This window comes from Alexandromys fortis, unplaced genomic scaffold, assembly GCF_014885135.2.
Source record: "Alexandromys fortis isolate MF-2015 unplaced genomic scaffold, M_Fortis_MF-2015_v1.1 scaffold_152, whole genome shotgun sequence".
Lineage (NCBI taxonomy): Eukaryota > Metazoa > Chordata > Mammalia > Rodentia > Cricetidae > Alexandromys > Alexandromys fortis.
In genome coordinates this window covers 268,804-291,830 of record NW_026068045.1, presented here as the reverse complement: position 1 = coordinate 291,830, position 23,027 = coordinate 268,804, and the positions used below count along the sequence as shown (strand labels likewise).

General features: G+C 41.8%; 1 protein-coding gene across 1 annotated transcript in view; it reads left to right on the top strand.

Moving 5' to 3' along the window:
* Positions 1-12,264: 12,264 nt before the first annotated feature.
* Positions 12,265-23,027, top strand: part of LOC126486533 (Fc receptor-like protein 2) — a 15,625-nt gene continuing 4,862 nt past the window's right edge. Inside the window, 6 exon segments of the mRNA XM_050118801.1 lie at positions 12,265-12,403; positions 13,706-13,726; positions 16,291-16,557; positions 16,774-17,055; positions 18,163-18,450; positions 18,828-19,106. Coding sequence (XP_049974758.1) covers positions 12,373-12,403; positions 13,706-13,726; positions 16,291-16,557; positions 16,774-17,055; positions 18,163-18,450; positions 18,828-19,106 — 1,168 coding nt within the window. The 5' untranslated portion in view covers positions 12,265-12,372.

The following is a 23,027-nucleotide window of genomic DNA, read 5'->3' as shown; positions in this document are numbered from 1 at the left end:
ATGATCATGTAACTGTAAAGGTGTCGATTCATTAAGAATAGAGAATGCAACAATATTAATAAATTTAACAATGATAAGCATGTAATCACTTAATGTTAGAGGATCCAAGTATTCACAAGGAATGTTAGATCTAAAGGAAGACACAGGTTGTAACAGTGCATGTAATGGTCCATTTTTTCCCAGCTTGACACAATCTTGAGAAGGAACCTCAAATGAGAAAATGTCCCATCAGATTGGCTTGTAGGCAAGCTTGCGAGGGCGTTTTCTTGATTGGTGATTGATTAGAAAAGCCTAGTCCATCGTGTGGTGCTGCTGCTGGGCAGGTGGGCTGGAGTGTATAAGAAAGCAAACTGAGCAAGCCATGGGGAGCAAGTTAGAGAGCAGCATTCTTCTGCTGCCTTTGCTCAGGTTCCTGTATCTAGGTTTCTGTCCTGAGTTCTTACCCTGACTTTTCTTCAAGAAGGTTGTAGACTATAATGTTAAATAAACCCTTTCCTCCCCAAGTTGCTTTTGGTAGAAGTGCTTTATCACAACAATAGAAAACTAAGTAAGATAGTAGGGAACTCCAACATCCTCCTATCAGCAATCAAAATAGTATCCAAACATAAACAAAGAAACCGTATATAAAAATAAATTGTACCCTAATACTATGTAACAGGCATTTATAGAATATTCCACCAAAGCAGAAAAACACATGCTCTTCCTAAGTGCACATAAAACATTCTCCAGAACGGAGCAATGTAAGGCCAAAAAGCAGTCAACACATTTAAAGAGATCTGATTCATTTCAGATATATCTTCTGATCACAATGGCACAAAATTTGAGAATTGTAAAAAAAAAAAAACTATCAAATGTGCAGACATCAAGGAATATGCTTCTGAGTGGCCAACAATTTAAAACTTAAGAAATAAATGGAATAGAAACAAAACCCATCAAATCCGGTAGGAAGCAAAAAAAAAAAATAATTCTAAACACGCATCGACCATCTCAGCACTAGACAGACTAAGGCAAAATGATCACAATTCTGACTCCAGCCTGAACCATGGTAGTAAGACACTGTCTCAAAACAACAGGGAAGAAGTTCTAAGAGGGGAATTTGTGCTAAAGAACACCTGCTTTAAAAAAAAGGAAGAAAAATGAAGCTGAGGCAGGAAAACTGCAAGGCTGAGGACAGTCTAGAGTGCATGGTAAGATTTTGTCTCAGAAAAAAGGGAAGGGAAAGACGAGGAGGAGGGGAAGGGAGAGGAAAGGGGACAGGAGAGGAAGGAAAAAGGAGAAAAGGCAAAAGATCACAAGCAAATAATCAAAGGCTGGACATCAAGGAAGAAGAAAATTAAGAGAAAAAGAACAAAATGTAAGTCTTGTAGAAAAAAAGAACAATAACAGAGTGGCAGTAAGTAGCAGATTAAAAATTTTATGTAAATGAAATAAAAAGTTGACATTTTAAAAAGGTAAATTACACCTTTAGTTAAATGTAGAGGAAAAAAACCCAAACAAAAATCATAAACAAAAACGAAGTAGTTTCAACAAGTATCACAATTTTGTTTTTTAATAAAGATTTTGCTGTGTAGCACAGGCTGGCCTGGAAAATACATAGCCCATGCTGTTGTTGAACTTGCACTCTTCCTGCCTTAGTTTCCCTAGGGCTATGATTACAGCCTGCAGTTTGTGTTTCTATGTACTAAAGATGAACAATCCAGAGGTGAAGTTAAGAAACAATTCCCATATCACTGAAAAGAATCAAATATTTAGGAACAAACTTTACTGGGAAAGTAAATGAAAGACACTGAAAACTATAAAATAACAGTGAGATAATAAAACACAAAAGAGTGGAAAGACATCCATGGTTACCCTGGAAAACTCATGATCATTAAGATGTCAATAGTGTCCAAAATTACTCGCAGGTCTGGTACACTCTGTCACAACCCCAAAGATGATTCTGCAAATATAGAAATGTCCATCTCAAATTCATGTGAAATCTCAAGAGACCCTGAATAGACAAAATATCAAGACACAACAAAATTAGAAGTTTTATGTATTCAGATTCCCAAAAATTACTACACAGTGTAGTTATCAGAGTTATGTGATTCTGGAGTAAAGACAGCCACCGGTTAGTGGAATAGTATAGAGTCCAGAAAATGCAGTGACATCCAACTAAAACGCCAACAATACTCTGATTTAAAAAAAAAATCAGTCACCTGTCTGTGGCAATCACTAGTTGTCTAGTTGGACTAATAGTTCTTCTCCACAGCAAGGAAATCATGTCTGGTGCTGGAAATCTAGCAAGGTTCCAGAAAGGCTAGTGAAGTCATAGACCTTAGGAAAGAATCTACTTTTACCACTTTGTTAGTACATTTCATCTTATCCTTATACCCACAGGGAAGGGGTGTCACCATTCCTCGTCAAAGAAATCTCTTTATAGCAAATGGAGACCACTATAGAAAGCCACAATTGAACACATGCAGAGATCAACAGGTTGTGGGGAGCCCAATCTCAGTCAGTTCTGCATCTATGAGTCAGAGGGTGTCACTAGTCAGAATACTAGGAAGTCTGCTGCAAAAGTCTTTCCTAGAATTGTCTGTATAAACAAGACAGAACAATAGCAAGATCAGGACATGTTAGGGGGAAATTTTTATGGGGACTCATTCCTAGGCAAAAACAAAAACAAAAAAAAAAAACAACTATTGACTTCTGGGAGAAAAAGAATTAGCCTCATCCAAGGATGACGCCCCTTATTGGCTGTCCTTAAGGGGAGTCTTGAACCATATATACACAAACAACAAAAGAGTTTAAGCAGTTGTGTATATACATATATTTGTGTATATGTGTGTGTGTGTGTGTAGGTAACAAATAAAATCAAATAAAAACTATCAACTTGAGGGAGAATAGAAGGATTTTGAGGGAGAGTAGTTGGAAGGGACTAGAGGCAGTAAAAGGGGAAGAAGGTAATATAATTGTATTTTAATTTAAAATGTTGCTAGGAAAAAACTGGATCTAAACATGTAAAAGAGAGAAAAGAGTCATTATCTCATACAAATATTAACTCAAAATAGTTCAAAGACAAATCTGATTCAAGAGAAAATATTTGCCAAACACATAGGAAACATTAATATTCAGAATATCTAAAGAACTCTTAAAATATGAAAATGAACTCAATAATAAAAATTAATTTGTAACAATTCTTTGAGAATTTCTTTTTTGGTACTACAACCATTTTAATATAATTATACATATCAGCCAAATCCAGGGTGAAAGGGTTTATGCATATATAACTTCCAGTTAACATCGGCAAGCATAAATGACAACGATCTTTGGTTTAAAATTCATCACGGTCAGAGCAATTGATCGATTTTTTTTTTGCTGCCAGGCTTACCAACGTTAAATTACAGATGAATCAGGGTCCTTTTGCTTCTCCTCGATCCTTGACCAGAGACAGCAGGGCAGCTCACCTCCTGCCAAAGGTAATCTTTCTAGAACAGTATTCAGTTGCTCTGAATTTTGCTTACAATTATAACCCTTGCATACAATAACAGGAGATCACAGTTTTGAAGTCTAGCACAGATTAAAAACCACAGATGTACCATTTATATAAGACACACACTGATTGTCTCTTAAACTACATATTAACTCCTTATGAACATTGTTTTTTTTTTTTAATAAAGTAGTGCATCTAGGACAATCAGTCGCACAATTCACACAGCCCTGAAAAGGTTTTCAGTGCCAGCTGCCAGTTGGTAATGAACCGTGAATGAGTCTGGGACACTGTCCATTTCTGAGATTTCACCAAGCATTGGCTAAAACCTCTGCTTTGAAGGTTTGGGCCTTCTCTCCCTTCCCTCATAACCTAGTTTTGATTGATTTCTATTTTGAGTGGTGTTGGCAGCACTTGGCTCTTCGGTTCTTAAACCACCTGTACCCTGGACTCGGGCAAGTTGATTTTCAGCGCCACCTCTTCCCGCAGAAAGATGTCTGGGTACCGGGTCTTGGCAAATAGAGCTTCCAAAACGCCCAGCTGTGCCCTGGTGAATGTAGTCCTTTCCCGCGCCTGTTTCCCGGGGGTGTGCTGGAAAAGAAGCCCAGGGCCCCGGGTACCCGACGGAGTACAGCAAGTCCATAACCCAAAGTGGCCCATTGACTGCGAAAGGCGGTTACTTTAGATAAGACATCATGCTAAGGTTGTTTGGAGGTGCAAAGTCGGCTCATATTGGGGGGACTCAGCCGGATGGTCTCAATTCGCCTGGAGTGGACAGGGTCAGGGTCCTTGGTGGGTAGATTTGAAGCGATGGAACTAGGAGGAAACGGCGGTAGCATGGCGAGTCCCCAAGTGCCCTCGCCTCCAAGCGACTGGGTCATCCCTGTCCTGCAGCCCTGAGAATTTCTTTTTTAAAGAATATTTTTTATTAAATTTTTTTTTAAAAAAATTCAAATTCCCACTCCCTCTTCTCCTCCCATTTCCTCCACACATCTTCCCACCGCCCCCCACCTCTAATCCTAAGAGAGGGTAAGGCACTTTGCTTTTTGGAAAGTCCAAGGCCCTCCCTGCTACATCTAGGCTGAGCAAGGTATACATCCAAAAAGAATAGGATCCCAAAAAGACAGTACATGCAGTAGAGATAAATCCTGGTGCCACTGACAGTGGCCCCTCAGTCTGCCCCAGCCATACAACTGTCAACCACATTCAAAGGAACTAGCTTGGTTCTATGCTTGTTCCTTCCCAGTCCAGCTGGAGTTGGTGAGCTCCCATTAGCTCAGGTAAACTGTTTCAGTGGATGAACCCTTCATGGTCTTGATCTCTTTGCTCATATTCCCATTCCTTCCACTCTTCAACTGGACCTTGGGAGCTCAGTCCAGTGCTCCGATGGGGGTCTCTGCCTCTGTTTCCACCTGTTGTGGAATGAAGGTTCTATAGTGATATTTAAGATAATCATCAGTCTGACAGCAGGGCAAGGCCAGTTCAGGCACCCTCTCCTCTACTGCTTAGAGTTTAAACTAGGGTCATCTTTGTGGATTCTGGGGAATTTTTCTAGAACCATGTTTTATGCTAAGCCATAATGGCTCCCTCAATCAAGATATCTCTTTCCTTGCTCTCATATCTGTCTTTCCTCCATTTCAAAATCCAATTCCCTCAAGTTCTCCTCAACCCTCCCCTTCTCCCCTCCTTTTCTCCTCCTCCCCTACCTTCTACCTCCCGCCCCCTTGCTCCCAATTTTGTCAGGAGATCTCGTTGGTCTCCAATTTCCAGGTGGGTTTATGTATGTTTTTCTTTGGGTTCACCTTATTACTTAGCTTCTCTAGGATCATGAACTATAGGCTCAATGTCCTTTGTTTATAGCTAGTACCCACTTATGAGTAAGTACATACCATATTCATTGTTTTGGGCCTGGGTTACCTCACTCAGGATACTGTTTTCTAATTCCATTCATTTGCATGCAAAATTCAAGATGTCATTGTTTTTTTTTTAACCACATATAATATCTAATGTGCAGATGTGCCACACTTTCTTTATCTATTCTTCCATTGAGGGGTATCTAGGTTGTTTCCACATTCTGGTTATTACAAATAATGCTGCTATGAACATAGTTGAACAGATGCTTTTGTAGTATGATTGAGCATCTTTTGGGTATATGCCCAAGAGTGGTATTGCTGGATCCCGAGGTAGGTTGATCCCCAATTTTCTGAGAAACTGCCCTGCTGATTTCCAAAGTGGTTGTAGAAGTTTGCATTCCCACCAGCAATGGATGAGTGTTCCTCTTACTCCACATCCTCTCCAGCATAAGCTTTCATTGGTGTTTTTGATCTCATACACTGTGCTTCGATCATATTCACCCCTTCTCCCAGGTCCACTCTTCCTCCCTACTCAACCAACTTCATTTCTTTTTCCTCCTCCTTCCAGCCCCCTTTTCACTATGATTCCTGAGTCTTGGAAGGAAGGGTGTGATATAGATGTCCTATTGAGAGCTAAACATTTCACTGTCTCTTATTCTCTGCACACTGAACAGTTGTGAATCTCTATATTGATCACCATCTACTGCTGAAGAAGCTTTTCCAGTGAGAGTTAAGAGATCTGCTGACCTATGGGTAAAATCATGCCATTAGAAGTTAGTTTCATATTATGTTCACTTAGCAAAAATAATAGTAAGTTCTCTCCTAGGGCCTATGATGGGTTCTTAGATACTTCCTAAAATATATACCCATAAAAATAGTTTAAATGGAGTTAACTTACAACAGGTATCTATCCCTACTAGACACAACAAACTAGCAAACAAAATGTCATGTGCTGCAAATAAGTTGTCTCTTTTGGAGCTGTTAACCACTGGGGTCTCAAAAGCAGCCTCAAGTATGGGCTATTGCCATTCTTCTTGGCTACCTCCAGAATTTGACAGTAATAATCTATTGCAGAAGACATATATTTGAGTCATAGAACATAGAAAAATTGAGCTAGTACTAGCCTTGAAGGTTCTTCCCTAGTGGTTAGCTTTCACAGTATTGGAAGATCTTGTGGATACTACCAGCAGAGAAAACTAATTATCAGTTTTATCCAGCTGTGAACTCTACAAACTATAACGGTGACTGGTGGGCAACATATGGTCACTGGCTCAGTGACAGTACAAATGTTATGGGAGTCAATCAAGCACTTTCTGATTGTATTTAAATTATGTTCTATAAGGAACCATGTTACTAATGAAAAAGATATTTGAATAAATACTTCTTCATATAAAATACAGATGTCCAATGATCACATGGAGAGGTAGTCACTATAACTACTCATTGGGTGGAAAAGTAACTGACATATCTAGCAACACATTAATGGGCAAAACATGGCATATACATACACACACCAGAACATTGCTTGGCCTTTAAAAAAAGAAGAGAATTGTGACACTTCCTCCAATACAGATGAGTTCTCAAGGTATTGTGGCAAGTGAAATAAACCATGCACACAAACAGAAAACAAACACTGTCCAATTACGCTTGTATAAAAATCTTTATTAAAGATGTTATATGATCTAGAGGAGGAGCCATGGAAGTTAATGTTTAATGGGTAGTGTTTCATTTAGGGAAGGTGAAACATTCTGGAAAAGGATGGTGGTATTGAATGCATCAATGTGCTCATTACTAAAGAGCCATCCACTAAAAAAATGGTTAAAATTGTAATTTTGTACTATGAATTTTTTACTACAATATGAATGGCCACTAAATTAAGTCACCATGCAATAGCAGAAACAAAAAGGAGAGACTTTGGGGAGAGGAAGAAGCCCAACTCCTCACACAGCCTCCAATTAACCAGTCAGAAAGCTCTTCCCCAGCCTTCACCGACTACAGCACTTTAATAGAGAGAGTGGACAGCCATTGACTCATCAAGGGGAGACCTAGACTTCCCTCTTTACTTCTGTGGATGTAAGCCACTGCTTCTTCTGTGGTGTTAGCTAAAGTAGCATGGCTATTGCTTCACAATGTGTGTCTTAATGTGCTATGCATGCCCATGTTCTCTGGCTAAGAGAATGCCAGCCTTCCTTGGGGCTGTCTCTGAAGATTTCAGCCCTAAAGGTTTTTTTATTCAGGTCCAACTGTAGTATTTATGAGTCCAAAAGAAAGTTACAAGGCTCCATATGAGTTTCAGACAACTGAGGTCTTTAGTTTGTTCACCTTTTCTTTCTGAGTCTGATATCCAGATAGGTCCCTCAGAACCATGAAATACTACATTTGGCACACACTCATTGCTAACAACAGGGCAGTTGCACATATGAACATAAAAGTTATGACAGCATGTACTACATCATACCAGATAAAACCCACGCATGGAGCATGGAGGTGAGGAGCTATTGGCAACTGATGGCCATTGAGAGGAGAGTCTGTTTTCAGAAAGGATGCAGCCCCTGAGATTCTGCACCTATTCATATACACAGCATGAGTGAACTCCTGGGTTAAAAACAAAAAAGAACACATTAGGTTTCTAGAAAAGAAATAGTAAGGGGTGGTATAGCAGAGGGACTGGAGTGCAAGGAAAAGGAAGTTTGGATTTGATCAAAAAAATCATAGTATAAATGTGTAAAACTATCAAACAATTTTTTAAAAATATATCACCCAAGGGAAGCTTTGCTTACTCTTCCCAGATACCCAGAGCCTGGCATGTGAGTCTCTCTTTGGGTTCTGAGTCTTAGCTTTAAAAGTTGGCCACTTAATTTACTTTGAAAATCGCTTCACAGGCCTCCAAACTCACAGAAATGGAGCTTGGGCTAAGAGAGCATTATTACTTAATTCTTTTTAAAATTTATTTATTTATTAAAAATTTCCACTCCTCCCCTCCTTCCATTTTCCTCCCCTCCCCCCACCCTCTCCCTCACCAGTCCTAAGAGCAGTCAGGGTTCCCTGCCCTGTGGGAAGTCCAAGGTCCTCCCCCCTCCATCCAGATCTAGGAAGGTGAGCATCCAAACAGGCTAGGCTCCCAAAAAGCCAGTACATGCAGTAGAATCAAAACCCAGTGCCATTTTCCTTGGTTTCTCAGTCAACCCTCATTGTCAGCCACGTTTAGAGAGTCTGGTTTGATCACATGCTCGTTCAGTCCCAGTCCAGCTGGCCTTGGTGAGCTCCCATTAAATCAGTCCCACTGTCTCCATGGGTGGACACACCCCTCGTGGTCCTGACTTCCTTGCTCATGTTCTCCCTCCTTATGCTCTTCATCTGGGCCTTGGGAGCTCAGTCCAGTGCTTCAATGTGGGTCTCTGTCTCTGTCTCCATCCATCACCAGATGAAGGTTCTATGGTGATATGCAAGATATTCATCAGTGTTGCTATAGATAAGGCCAGTCCAGGCACCCTGTCCTCTGCTGCCTAAGGACCTAGCTGGGGACATCTCCTTAGATGCCTGGGAACCCCTCTAGAGCCAAGTCTCTTGCCAACCCTAAAATGGCTCCCTTAATTAAGATATCTTCTTCCTCGCTTCCACCCTTTCTCCATCTCAACCATCCCATTCCCCCAAGCTCTTCCCAATCCTCCCCTTCTCCCTTCTCTCTTCCCATCTCCCCTTTCCCCCATCCAACCCCCACCCCCGTGCTCCCAACTTTTGCCTGGCTGTCTTGGTGCCCCTCAATAGAAGAATGGATAAAGAAGGTGTGGCACATATACACTTTAGAGTTCTACTCAGTGGCAAAAAAACAATGACATCTTGTATTTTGCATGCAAATGGATGGAAATAGAAAACACTTTACTGAGTAAGATAACCCAGACCCAAAAAGATGAATATGGTATGTACTCACTCATAATTGGTTTCTAGCCATAAATAAAGGACATTGAGCCTATAATTCGTGATCCTAGAGAAGCTAAATAAGAAGGTGAACCCAAAGAAAAACATATATTTATCCTCCTGGATATTGGAAGTATTACTTAATTCTTAAAGCCCTAAACTTAGGTCTTATTTTAGAGCCCAATCAGATGCTAATGGCAGAGGACATGGCAAGTTATTGTAATCTAATTGTCAATACGCATTATCATGTTTCCTGGCGTGTGTGTGTGTGTGTGTGTGTGTGTAAGTCAGAGTTAAACATCAAGTGTCTTTCTTACTCTCCACACTATGATGATGATGATGTTGATGATGATGATGAGATGATAGGATCTCCCACTTGAAACTGGAGCTTATGGATTGATTAGCAAACCGGCAAGCTTTTGAGGCCCACTTGTCTCCACACCTGTGGCCCAGCACTGGGATTACAGGCCCACACTGACACATCCAGCATTTTAAGTAGGTGTTAGAGCTCTTAACTCAGCTCCTCACACTTGTGTGACACTTTTCCTACATTTCTCCTGAGCCCATTTCCTGGAATCTTTATGTTCGTCTGCCCATAGTCCTGTCAAACAGGTAGGGAGAAACTTCTGTCCTGCCTGAGCTGGCCTTGTTTTGTTTATATTTTGTGAGTCTAGATTGACTGACTAAAATATTACATTGGAATTTCTATGGAACTTATTGATGTCAAGGTCCTGAGTTTTATCAGAGAGAGAGAGAGAGGAAGGGAGGGGAGAGGAGGGAGAGAGAGAGAGAGAGAGAGAGAGAGAGAGAGAGAGAGAGGGAGGGGGGAGGGGAGGGAGAGAGAGAGAGAGAGAGAGAGAGAGAGAGAGAGAGAGAGAGAGAGAGAGAGAGAACTGTATTTTACCTGTTCAGATGTTAGGTTTTTCCAGGCAGGAACAACTTGCTGACATATTTTCATTTTCCCTCCCTTGTAGCAGAAAGACTCACAATGTCAATTTAGAACCTTGGGTATCTCCATTCTTGCGAGTGGTGCTTGGACACCTGATAGTTCAAAATGGCTTCTACTTTCCTGATAACTCTACATGCCATCTATTTCTAGAGTTGATTAGGAGCCTTTGTGCTTGTATGTGTTTATTTCCCTGGCTGTTTAGTTCTAGAGAAAGCCAGGAGTTCCTGCCAGAGGAAGGTTTGGAACAGTGATCCTTTTGTGTCTATGACTAGCCCTGAGTCCCCATGCACTGAAGGCATCGGCCAGACCTAATATAGAGCCCAAAGTTGCTCACTGTGGCTAACACCTACTGGCCAGGTCTGTCATATATTCCAAGCTTGACCTCACAGCCTGTGCTAGACTTAGAGTAGCAGGTCTCAACTTGTGGGTCACAATCCCTTTAGGAGTCAAACAACCCTTTCAAAGGACAGGGGTCGTTTAAGAGCATCGGAAAACACAGAAAATTACATTGCAATTTATAAAAGTAGCAAAATTACAGTTAGGAAGTAGCAATAATTTGGGGTCATTACAACATGATGAACTATGTTAAAGGGTCTCAGCATTAGGAAGGCTGAGAACCACTGCTTGAGAGAAACCACTGTATTCTGCTCTTTGAAAATCGTCCTATGACAGGGTCAGTGACTTAGGTTTGGTATGGTGCAGGGCACCAGTATAAGAGATGAACCACTGGAAGCTGAATGCATAGAAATCTGCCCCCTAGAATGTTGCCAGAGAAATGACTTCTCTTCCAATTATAGGTCCCAGTGGGCTGAGAGGGGGATTATTTTACATTAATTGGGTCTGCTCCATGAAGTTCTAAATATCATTCAACACAGAGAAAATTACCATTTCTCTTGTGATTCTTCCCATTCTCCTAGTGGTGTTCTCCAGACTGAGGCAGTGAGTTTCATTAAAATTGTAGAGAGTGGTAGAGTGTAACACTGGGGAAACACAGTCTACACTAATTTCAAAATCCCTGCATGCATGCACGCGGTTGCAAGTGTGTCTAGTATCTTGGTTAGAGATTCTATTGCTGCAACAAAACCCCATGGTCAAAAGCAACCTCAGATCTCCAGGTGACAGTCCGTCATGAAGGGAAGTCAGGGCAGGAACCCGGAGGCAGGAACTAAGCTGAAGCCATGGAGGAGCACCAGTGACTTGTTCTTGTGGCTTACTCAGTGCGTTTTCTTACATAATCCAGTACTACCCGTCCAGAGGTAGTACCGTCCCCGGTGATCTCTGCCACCCACATTAATCAAGAAAGTGAGCTACTCATTTGCCTACAGGCCACTCTTCTGGGCACACTCAGTCGAGCCCCTCTGTCCAGACAACTGTAGTTTGTGTCATGATATGATACCAACTAGCACACAGTTATACAATTTCCCCCTCTTCCTCACCACCCCCACCACCCCCACCACCCCCACACATGCAACTATGCCCTTCCATGTTATTTGGAGTCTAAGAAGAATCTTTCCTGTGTGAGTCAAGGCCTTTTACACCACTCCACTACAGTTCAGAGATAAAGCCTCAAGCAGCCATGCTGTGTTCATCCTGCTTCTTAACTGCTATCTGGATCAGGCTAAATGATCTTCTGAACAGAAGTGATGAACATAAATGAGTCTTTTTGGATCCCTAGAACATGCATACTGCCCCACAATAACATGTAAACCTTGTCATTGTTTCTTTTCCCTACTGCCAAGTCTAGCTTGACCTCTGAAGAGCAGCCAACCCAGGACTGGCAATGGTGTCACTTATTAAGAACTGCCTTTTGAGTGGTAACGGATGATCACTCTTTAAAACTACTCAGAACCTGATTTAATCTTAGTGGGCCCAGAACTCCATATTCTCTGTAAAGTCAAACACCATGGAAAGCGTATCTGGAAAAGGAAGGCACCCTGCGCATTAAGAGCTATTTTACACCAGTGCACGGACATCTTACCAACTTGGTAAAGAGGAAGGACATTTGCTTTTGCTGCATCCAATAGGTTGGGGTATGGACTGGTTGACAGATATTTTTGCCACTTCCCTTTTTCTGTTTAAGCAAGATCCCTTCTGAATCAGTGCTCTATCCTAGATCCAAAGTTCAGCTGCTCTGACACGAGCTGCACCTGTCACGAAGGGAACTGCTTGTCTCTAGCCTCATGCTGCTGTGGTCACTGCTTCTGGCTCTTGGTACGTAGGATGCTGAAAAAGACCTGGGGTGGTACAGGGTAGAACTACCTCCATTGGGCACCCCTAGATACTCTTCCTGAGTATATGTCTCTCTGGTGGGGTGTGGAGAGATGGGTTTCTGCTACTGATCCAATACTGGCAGGAATGTTGCAAATGGGAGCGGAGCAAAGCAGGGTTCTCAGAATAAGGAAAAGACTCGTGTGTGTGTGTGTGTGTGTGTGTGTGTGTGTGTGTGTGTGGTGTCCTTACTAAAGGCTGGCGTTTTGTCTCTATTATTTCTGTTTGGTCTCTATGAAAACAGTAAATTTTCATTGAAAGGGCTTCAAAGAAGTTTTCTGTTGGAGTGGATACCATGCACAGCCTACATAAATTTGACATCCTGAGGCCCAGACTCTACTTCAAGAGTAGACATTTTTAGCTGAACTTTTATCTCCATAGACTTAGATATTACATAGATTTTAAGCCTGATTAACCATAATGGATATCATAAAGCCCCCCTTCCACAGTAGTATGTCTACAATGCTGAAAAAAAGGAGAACTGATGCCAACGAAATATCAGCAGATCCTGTGTTTCTTTCGTGGCCCTTCCTGGTTTCTAGGATGCCCCTGTGTACATGATTTCTCTTAAGCAAAATAGTCTGGACAGTTTAATGATAGAGCCCCCAAACTGGCTATCCAATGCTTACTGACCAGCCCTGAGATTATGTAATACAGGTTGTATTATGTGTGTGTGTGTGCGTATAATTATATATATATATATAATATGTATCATATATGTGTATAAATGTGTATGTACATACATACATACTTACATACACAATTAGAAGTTATAAATTTGAAAAAAGCAGACATACACACACGACCATTAGAAACCATAAATTTGAAAAAGAGCAGAGAATATGTGGGAGGAGTTGGGGGAAGGAGAGGAAAAGGAGAAAAAGATGTAGTTATATTTTAATTTCAAAAAATAAAAATATTTAAATATTTGAAAGAAAGTGGAAGATGAGATATTAAATGAAGCTCTTGAAATACAAACTTCTGGGACTACTTACAATGTTCTAGGAATATAAAAATGAATCTTGGGTTCCATATGAGTATCATTTGTGAGTGGAAGGGAGGTATGAAATAAAGATGGGGAGAAATGATAGAGGAAATGAAGGAGGGGAGTTGAAAGGGGTAATGGAAGGAGGAAGAAACAGGAAGGAAAAGAGGAGGCAACACTTGAGAATCCTCAGAGGGCTATAGCATTTTTACAAAGTGTTAAGACCTTGACTCTTTCTCACTGACTCTGTTCCCTCACAGCTCCTGTCGGAGTCCATTCCGGTAAGCAACTCTTCTCTTAATTCCTCTAGCTTTCTGGGACTCTTGGGCATGGGTGGCCCTGCCTAGTGAAACCTCTTAGCAGAAAGCTGCAGGGGTCTGAGCCAGAACTGGGATGAAGAGAAGGACCCAGCACCTCACTCACCGCCCCATTGATCAGATGTGGTAGGGTGCACCGTGGCCCCACCATGTCCTGACCCCTTAAAACAATGAATTAGTTCCTGTTTGCTGCTGACCCCTCAGAAGGAAAGAGAGTAATTGTGAAGGGAAAGCCATCTGTGTAGTCACTGGGGAGAAAAGTCCCCATCCTCAACAGAAGCAATGACTGAAAAGATATTTATAACAGAGGGGCAGCAAAAGGCTCAGGAGGTGTTCTGTAGAGGACATGAACATCCTTAGGTCTCTACTGGGATGGAAACAACCCAATGTCTAATGTATTTTTCTGTTGTTATTGGAATTTTAATATAATGAAATTAAAAAAAAAACATTTAGTTTCACGGTAGCCTGGGAAATTAGACTTTCATCTTTGGTTAAGCCTTTGGAGAACACATTCATTCTATGATGTTCAGAGAAGAAGATGCTGTGTGCCTAGGTTTGTAATTTTAAACAAGAATGTTTTTAAATTACTTGGTGGGAGTGGGAGAAATCTCTTGAGCAATTTTGTCGGCTCCAGTGAACTCTCAGAATTAGGATAAAATATGCACATGTACACGGTTGCAGTCAATTGGAGGAAATACAGCTCTTAGGAAAGTCTCAGAAATCAAGACCACTAACCCAAGTGTCTTGCAATTAAATCCTTATTTCAGTCCCAGGGAAACCTGTTGTAACTTTTCTCTGTCACCTACCTACTCCTTGGATCATTCTCAATTTGGTCTCATGAATTTTACATCTCACATATTTCTTTAATTAAACTGATTTTATTTCTAAAATATTCACCTGAAACTATTGTCTGGCCTCACCATGTAGGAAAAAGAATATTGGTCTGTCACACCTGTTTGTCAACCTTTGTGCCCAACCATCTACTTCTGTTTCCATTATCTTTCAAAGCCAGCGAAAGTTACACAGAAGTTATCATTGCGTTTGGTTAGTCACTTTGCCCTATTGAAACCATCTAAATGAGCATTTCCAACATGTCATATAGATATAGAGATGTGAACAAGGAAAAATGCATATGTAAGCAGAACATTTTGAAGGATGAGAAGGTGGAATGAGGATTTAGTTCAGTCAAGAGTACTGGCCTGGAGAGAATGGGCAAGATCCTGAGTTTGAGCCCCAGAATCTCTCTGAAAGAGGGGGGGCAAGAAGGAAGGAAGGAAGGAAGGAAGGAAGGAAGGAAGGAAGGAAGGAAGGAGGGAGGGAGGGAGGGAGGGAGGGAGGGAGGGAAGGAAGGAAGGAAAACTATTAATTAAGATTATTATCTTTATGATTTATGTTTTAGGAATATGTACTTTCTTGTGACATATGCTTTAAGAAGTTCTCAGCATTTTTCATATACATCCTTATCGGTGTCACTCTAGGGATTAAAACCCTTAGCTATTTCCAAATGACTCTGGCCCCTGGGAGACAGAAGGACAAGCTGGGCAGGCACCTAAACATCACTTTTGTACTTATCTTCTCCCTACACTTTGTTTCCTAGTGATGGATAGTGTCTAGTGAAGAGGGGCCAATGTTCAGAGCAGGGCTTATTCTTTTGTGTTTTCTCCTCCGTTTAGGCGCAAATCCAAAATACCGAGCTAGTCATCAATACCGATAGTGGCTGTCCTATAGGGGAAGTAACAGCTCAGCTTCTTCTTTATGGGGCTCCTACAGGACCAATATGACAATGATTTGCAGATGCCTCTGAGTTTTTAGTAGACTCCAGAGACTTGGGGACGGAGATTTCAGAGCCCCATTAGTTTCATCTTGGGAGAATGACATGTAAGGGAAGGACTTTGAGTTTCTGTAGTACCAAACAGGGTTTCTAAAGTATGAAACAAGCAGAGGGAGTTAACCATGCTTGCCATGGACCCTTAAGCCATGTCACTAGGCATAAGGAGATACAATTGGAATCTTCTAGTCAGGGGGTGAGGAGAAAGAATGCTGAGGCTTGCACCCAGGGTCTTGTACATGTTAGGTGAGGAATTCCACCACTAAGTTGTCTATACACAGCCCTGTTTATTGTTTATTGTGAAGTCTAAAGTCTTACTAAATCACACAAGCTCACCCTAAACTTAATCTGTAGCTTTGAAACTGTGACTTACCCACCTCAACTTCATTAATAGCATTAATTCCAGACCTGTGCTATCTTACTTAGCTAGTAGACTCATTTTAAATCCATATTTAGTACAGCTGTTGGGAGCTGAAGAAAACAACATAAAATCTATTAACAGACATCCAAATGCTTGTTTGGGGAAAAGTGTCACTTAGTGAAACAGAGCTCACTCTGCTGAGCCAGAAAGTTAGTAGAGCCAGCAGGTCCCCAGATGCTGCAGGTCCCCAGCTTCTAGATATATGTAGAGCCTCTCCCTTCCCAGAGGCATCCAGACAGGGTCAGCGTTAATAACTCTGCCTTCTTGTTTTCTTTGTAGACTGGTTGAGCATCAGCCTGCCACACCATGCGTATGAAGGAGACCATGTGACTATAAGCTGCACGGGGGAAAAGAACCATGATATAAGGAGACTAAAGTACTTCAAGGATGGATCTCACATAACTACTTACAGAAGTGCTTCGAGCTACACCATTTCAAATGCAAGATTCAGTGACAGTGGCTCCTATTTCTGTAAGGCAGATAGGAAACTTTTCCTATTCATAGACGTAACAGAAGAAACAAGACATGTATGGCTTGATATCCGAGGTAGGGGATCATTGCTTGAAAGGATATGTCTAGGAAGGAGAATGCCTGTTGTAGGAAAGCCAGGGTAAAAGGCATATGACAGCTACCCAGGGATGGATAAATGGGGGTGGGCTGCCTGTCCTGGGGTATGAATATGTGTGTCGTACTCATTGGGCACTTCTAGAGGACTGTGCAGTCGGCTAATAACAAGTGGTCTCTTTGGGTTTTTCCCTCCAGAGCTGTTTCCAGCACCAGGGCTGACAGTCAGCTCCCTGTAGCCCATAGAGGGGAGGTCAATGACCCTGTCCTGCAACACCTGGCTCCCTTCAGATAGGGCAACGACCCAGTTACGCTATTCCTTCTTCAAAGATGGCCAAGCTCTGCAGTCGGGTGGGAGTTCACCAACATTTACGATCTCAGAAATATGGAAAGAAGACTCAGGAAATTACTGGTGTGAGGCAATGACAGCCTCTCACAGTGTCTCGAAGCAGAGTCGCAGATCCTATATAGATGTGGAGAGTGAGTATCATTGAGTTGGGCCGATGGGGCTAAGTCAGGCAGGGAGAGCAGGTCCCCATCAGAGTGCAGGCTCTTCCTTATCCCTGAGTTGAAAGCTGCTGTGACTCACTGGGGCCCTTGAACACTAATTTTCCAATGACTTTCCCCTCCCCTTCAGAAAAGTAACAATGGTAATTTTACTCAGAAAACCAAGAAGTCAATGAAGTAGAACCTCTTTCTATGAGGAGAGACCCCTAGTTAACAGGTGGTGCAAAGAAGGCACGAATAACGACATTTGAAACGACAATAACAGCCTGCTACTTATAAAAGGAATTGCTATATTTCAGATCCGAGCTAAAGCTGCTGTGATGTTTTAGCTCTCTCGGATTTTCACAATCAGAAAACAGGAGACAGAAAGATTTACCATGTGCATGATGCTGTGAACGCTTTGTCCTCACAGTGGCCTGGAAAACAGTTTTATGAGTAGCGCCTGTAAAATGGCACTGTGACTCCCCCCCACTTTACAGACGGAGACTTACCTGGTCAACATGGCCCTGGGATTTAAATGTGGTTGCTCCAGCCCCAGGACACATACTTTTAAGTACTTTGCAGCACTTCCTCTCAAGCGTCACTAGTTGGCACTGCTGAGCAGTACTGGGGAGAGAGACTGCCTGATGGCTACTCCTCAGCTAATCTCGTGAGAACTCTGTGAGGTTACTAGGATTATCCAAACGCTAGTGAGAAAAGCTGAGGATCAGAAATCTAGATTTAGATTCTGCAGCTACTAAAGGGCAAAACTTAATTGTTTCTCAGGTTGAGAACTTCCTCCTTTATGCCATTCCAGTCTCTCTCCTACTGCCTCAAGTCACAGGGAAGTTAAAAGAAAGCAGAACATTGTGGTATTCCGACACGAGAGCAGACAGGGAAAAGGACAGGAAGTGCGGGATAGGATTGTTATTAAGCATCAGAGTAGCCCTGTGAAATGCTCCTCAGTATGCTCCATTCCCGGCAAGCAGGGTGGACTCTCAATTCCATATATAGACCTGCTGTAATTCCCAGCAGGTCTACTGGACCCCTCCCATCCTGAATTTCCCCACCAAGTCCTTAACAATTGTCTTCTGATCATAGGGATCCCTGTGTCTCAAGTCTCCATGGAGATCCAGTCTCCAAGGGGCTGCGGAGTTGAAGGGCAGACACTGGTCCTTGTTTGCTCTGTGGCTAAAGGGACCGGGCTCATAATATACTCCTGGCACAGAGAGGACACAGAGGAAAGCGTGGGGAGGAAAAGCCAGCGTTCCCAGAGAATCGAGCTGGAGATCACTACTGTCAGGGAAAGTGACGCAGGGGGTTACTACTGCACTGCTGACAACAGCTACGGCCTCGTCCAGAGTGCTGTAGTGAACATCACAGTAAAAGGTAAGCAGCCTTCCCATTAAGGACCTGGTAACTTTCAGCTGAGGATGTTCGAAGATGTGACAAGGTACAAGGAAGGCATGAAGAGGCTGGGAAGCCTGCGGAACACAGCGCGCGCGGGGTGTGGGGGGGTTGATGGTGGAGGTAAAACATGGCAACAGTGACAAAGGAACTGAGAGAGGGCATGGAGACGGAACACGAGGCAGATTGTGTGGTATAGTTAGAGGCTTGCCCTCCAGAATTGTCATCAATGCATAGCTGCTCTGCTGGATCCTCCCCTGGAGGATTAGACCGAGCAGTGAGATGTTGGGAAAGAACTTGAATGAAGACAAGTTAGGCTGTGAGTCATACCACCCTCTGACGCTCTACTGTGCTGCCAGTTCCAGTGTGGCACCCTCTCCTCTCCATCAGTGTTCCTGGGGTGCTGCCCTTCATTGGGGATGTGGTGGAGCTTCAGTGTGAAGACAAGAGAGCATCTCCTCCCGTTCTGTACCGGTTTTATCATGAAAATATCACTCTGGGCAACATCTCAACACCTTCTGGAGGAAAAGCATCCTTTAAGCTCACTCTGACTGCGGGACATTCTGGGAACTACTCCTGTGAGGCTGACAATGGCTGGGGGACAAAGCGCAGTGAGGTGGTACTACTCAGTGTCACAGGTAGGACAATGTAATGTCTCATTCCAAGGTGCAATTTGCAGTATGCCAAGCCAAGACTTTCTTCCTTTTCCTTGTACTCTCCCACTCTCCAGGGCATCGGAGCTCCACTGAGGGACCGTCTTTACCCCCAGTTTTGCTTTCCAGTTTTAACAAACAGCGTCTCTGGTCGCTGCCTGTCTTTCCTGTCTGCTCTTCTTGAATCACATGTGTGTAAAATTGGGGGTCGGACCAGAGTAAGGGGCAGGCTAGGTGAAGCATGGTGAGAGAAAACAAATGTCCACAGAAAAAGAGAATGTTCCTGTACCCTCGAGCTCAGTGGGTCTTTCTCTGAGGACCCTCTGACTGCGTATCTCCCTCCAGCCCTGTAGTTAAGAACAAAAATAAAAAGCCCACAAAAAAGGACTCCCAGATTTATTTATTTATTTATTTATTTCTTCCTTTCTTTTTTTTACTAAGATTGCATCACTTAATTTTAGTAGCAACATAATTATTACACAAATAAAGAAATAAAATTTAAGTTAAGCAGCTTGTCCAAGGTTACTTAATAGGAGTGCCATGAGCAGATACAAAGATGACACTAAAGGTTGGTTAAGACATTGCCACTGTGCAAATAGGTCTGGATGGTTGTGTGATCTTTCTTCTTCTTCTTTAATTCATTGTTGGAGAGAATTTTTACTCACAAGTTTCCTAATGTGGAACATTACTGAGTTTCCCTTAGAAACCCTTCTTAGTTATCATAGGCAGTAGCTTTATATGATTTGCTAATATTTTATTTCAAGTGTTTGCACCTGCGTGTTAGTGCTAGCTATCAAACTCAGGACTTCAAGCATGCTAAGCTTTGTCCCCTTGTATCCTATTAATACATTGGGTTTTTTTTTTTTTGTTGTTGTTGTTGTTCTTAGTTAGGGATGCATTAGCTTTGTAAGAATGGTTTCAGGGAGGTTCCACAAATTCTGTGTTGAGAAACTTATAACAACATTTAAATTATCTACTACTTGAAGTCTTTGCAACTAGCCAAGGATTCTGAGTCCAGTAGACTATTGCTTCTACTGTCAATTTTTTTCATTAATTAGCTTTTTCATTTTTTTTTGCTTAAATGTTGCCTTTTATTTAAAATGTTCAGTTGCAGCATTTTTTAATTAAATTTTTAAAATTTATTTATTAAAAATTTCCACCTCCTCCCCTCCTCCCATTTCCTTCCCACTCCCCCTTCCTCTTCCCCTCCCTCTCCAGTCCTAAGAGCAGTCAGGGTTTCCTGCCCTGTGGGAAGTCCAAGCTCCTCTCTCCTAGATCCAGGTCTAGGAAGGTGAGCATCCAAACAGACTAGGCTCCCACAAGGACAGTCCATGCAGTAGAATCAAAACCCAGTACCATTGTCCTTGGCTTTTCAGTCAGCCCTCATTGTCAGCCACGTTCAGAGAGTCCAGTTTGATCACATGCTCCATCAGTCCCAGTCCAGCTGGCCTTAGTGAGCTCTCATTAGATTAGTCCCATTGTCTCAGTGGGTGGACACACCCCTCGCGGTCCTGACTTTCTTGCTCATGTTCTCCGTCCTTCTGCTCCTCATTTGGACCTTGGGAGCTCAGTGCTCCAATGTGGGTCTCTGTCTCTATCTCCATCCATGGCCAGATGAAGGTTCTATGGTAATAGGCAAGATATTCATCAGTGTGGCTATAGGATTAGGTTAGTACAGGCACCCTCTCCTCTGCTGCCTACAGAACTAGTTAGGGATATCGCCTTGGCCATTTGGGAACCCCTCTAGAGCCAAAACTCTTGCCAACCCTAAAATGACTCCCTTGGTTAGGATACCTTCTTCCCTGCTCCCATATCCACCCTTCCTCCATGTCAATTACCCCATTCCCCCAAGCTCTCCCCAATCCTCCCCTCTCCCTTCTCCCCATCTCCCCTTCCCCCCAGTCCACCCCAACCCCCTGCTCCTAACTTTTGCCCGATGATCTTGTCAACTTCCAATACCCAGGAGGATAAATATATGTTTTTCTTTGGGTTCACCTTCTTATTTAGCTGCTCTAGGGTCACGAACTATAGGCTCAATGTCCTTTATTTATGGCTAGAATCTTCTTATGAGTGAGTACATACCATAATCCTCTTTTTTGGGTCTGGATTACCTCACTCAGGATAGTGTTTTCTATTTCCATCCATTTGTATGCAAAGTTCAAGATATCATTGTTTTTTTACCATTGAGTAAAACTCTAAAGTGTATATGTGCCACATCTTCTTTATCCATTCTTCTATTGAGGGGCACCTAGGTTGTTTCCAGGTTCTGGCTATTACAAATAATGCTGCTATGAACATAGTTGAACAAATGCTTTTTAGTATGATTGGGCATCTCTTGGGTATATCATTGCTGGATCTTGAGGTAGGTTGACTCCCAGTTTCCTGAGAAACCTCCACACTGATTTCCAAAGTGCTTGCACAAGTTTGCATTCCCACCAACAATGGATGAAAGTTCCCCTTACTCCACAACCTCTCCAGCATAGGCTATCATTGGTGTTTTGGGTTTTAGCCATTCTGACCGGTGGAAGATGTTATCTCAAAGTTGTTTTGATTTGCATTTCCATGATCGCTAAGGAGGTTGAGCATGACCCTAAGTGTCTTTTGGCCATTTGGACTTCTTCTGTTGAGAATTCTCTGTTCAGTTCAGTATCCCATTTTTTAAATTGGGTTAATTAGAGTTTTAATGTCTAATTTCTTGAGTTCTTTATATATTTTGGAGATCAGACCTTTGTCTGTTGCAGGGTTGGTGAAGATCTTCTCCCATTCAGTAGGTTGCCTTTTTGTCTTAGTGACAGTGTTATAACTTTAAAACAAACACTGTTTTATTACAGGGATATTATTGTCGGGTTAGGAGATGACTGAGTGGGTAGGATCCCTTGTAGCATATATATGAGGACCTGTGTTTGGGTCCTCACTACTCACCTGGGCATAGCTGTTTCAGGGAACTAGCAGAAAAATTGCCAAGGCAGAGTTCCTGTGGAAGACCCTGTCTCCAGAGAAAAAGTAGGAAAAAGAATGTGGAAGAGACTCAGTGTCTTTCTCTCGCTTCCTTATGCACACATACACTGTATACACACATTCAGCTCCCCATAAAACAGTTTATGTGTTTTGTCCCCCAAAGATGAGCAAAATATAGGAAAGCCTGTATTTTCAAATTTATCATAGACTCTTGAGCACTATGTCTGGTTTTAGTTTCTACTGTGTGACCATGTTCTCTCTTCATTTTCAATATGCCTGTATAGTCCCCTTTTCTCACGAGATTTACCAGTGGTCTTTCTATGGTATGGTTCTTTATTAAAAGTTCAGATTTCTTTTATATCTTTTACTTTTCAAGTCAATATCATTTTATTATTTCAAAGTATATTTCTAATTCATTTGCTTCTTTTTCATCTTAGAAACAAATGTACTTAAAACTAAGTGCAACTTTTATCTCATTAAAAAAATTGGCATATGATGTCTTCATTTGCTTATTGTCTACATATGTGTAACTTGGTTTCTTAATTATTTTGTAAAAAGAACTTAAAATTTCTTATAAATGAATGTATATCAATCCTTTATTTAGATATTCCTTTGTTCTTATATTTAGCATTTATTAAAATCCTATGTTCTTATATTTAGTTTTTATTAAAATGTAGCCTGCAGAAATTTTACTTCAGAGAAATTACTGAAACTTGGTTGATGGGCTTACATGTTGTCAGTTAATGCATATTTTCTCTGTGAAACAAAAAAATGTCATTTTTGTGTTTTGGGAGTATATTAAGGGTTTTTTCTTTGATTTCAATTACTTTCTTCATTAGTCTTATACTTCAGTCTCTTTAGTCTTATAGGCATTTGGACTCATCTATCAAATTTTTTTTATTTTTTTTAATTTATTTATTTATTAAAGATTTCTGTCTCTTCCCCCGC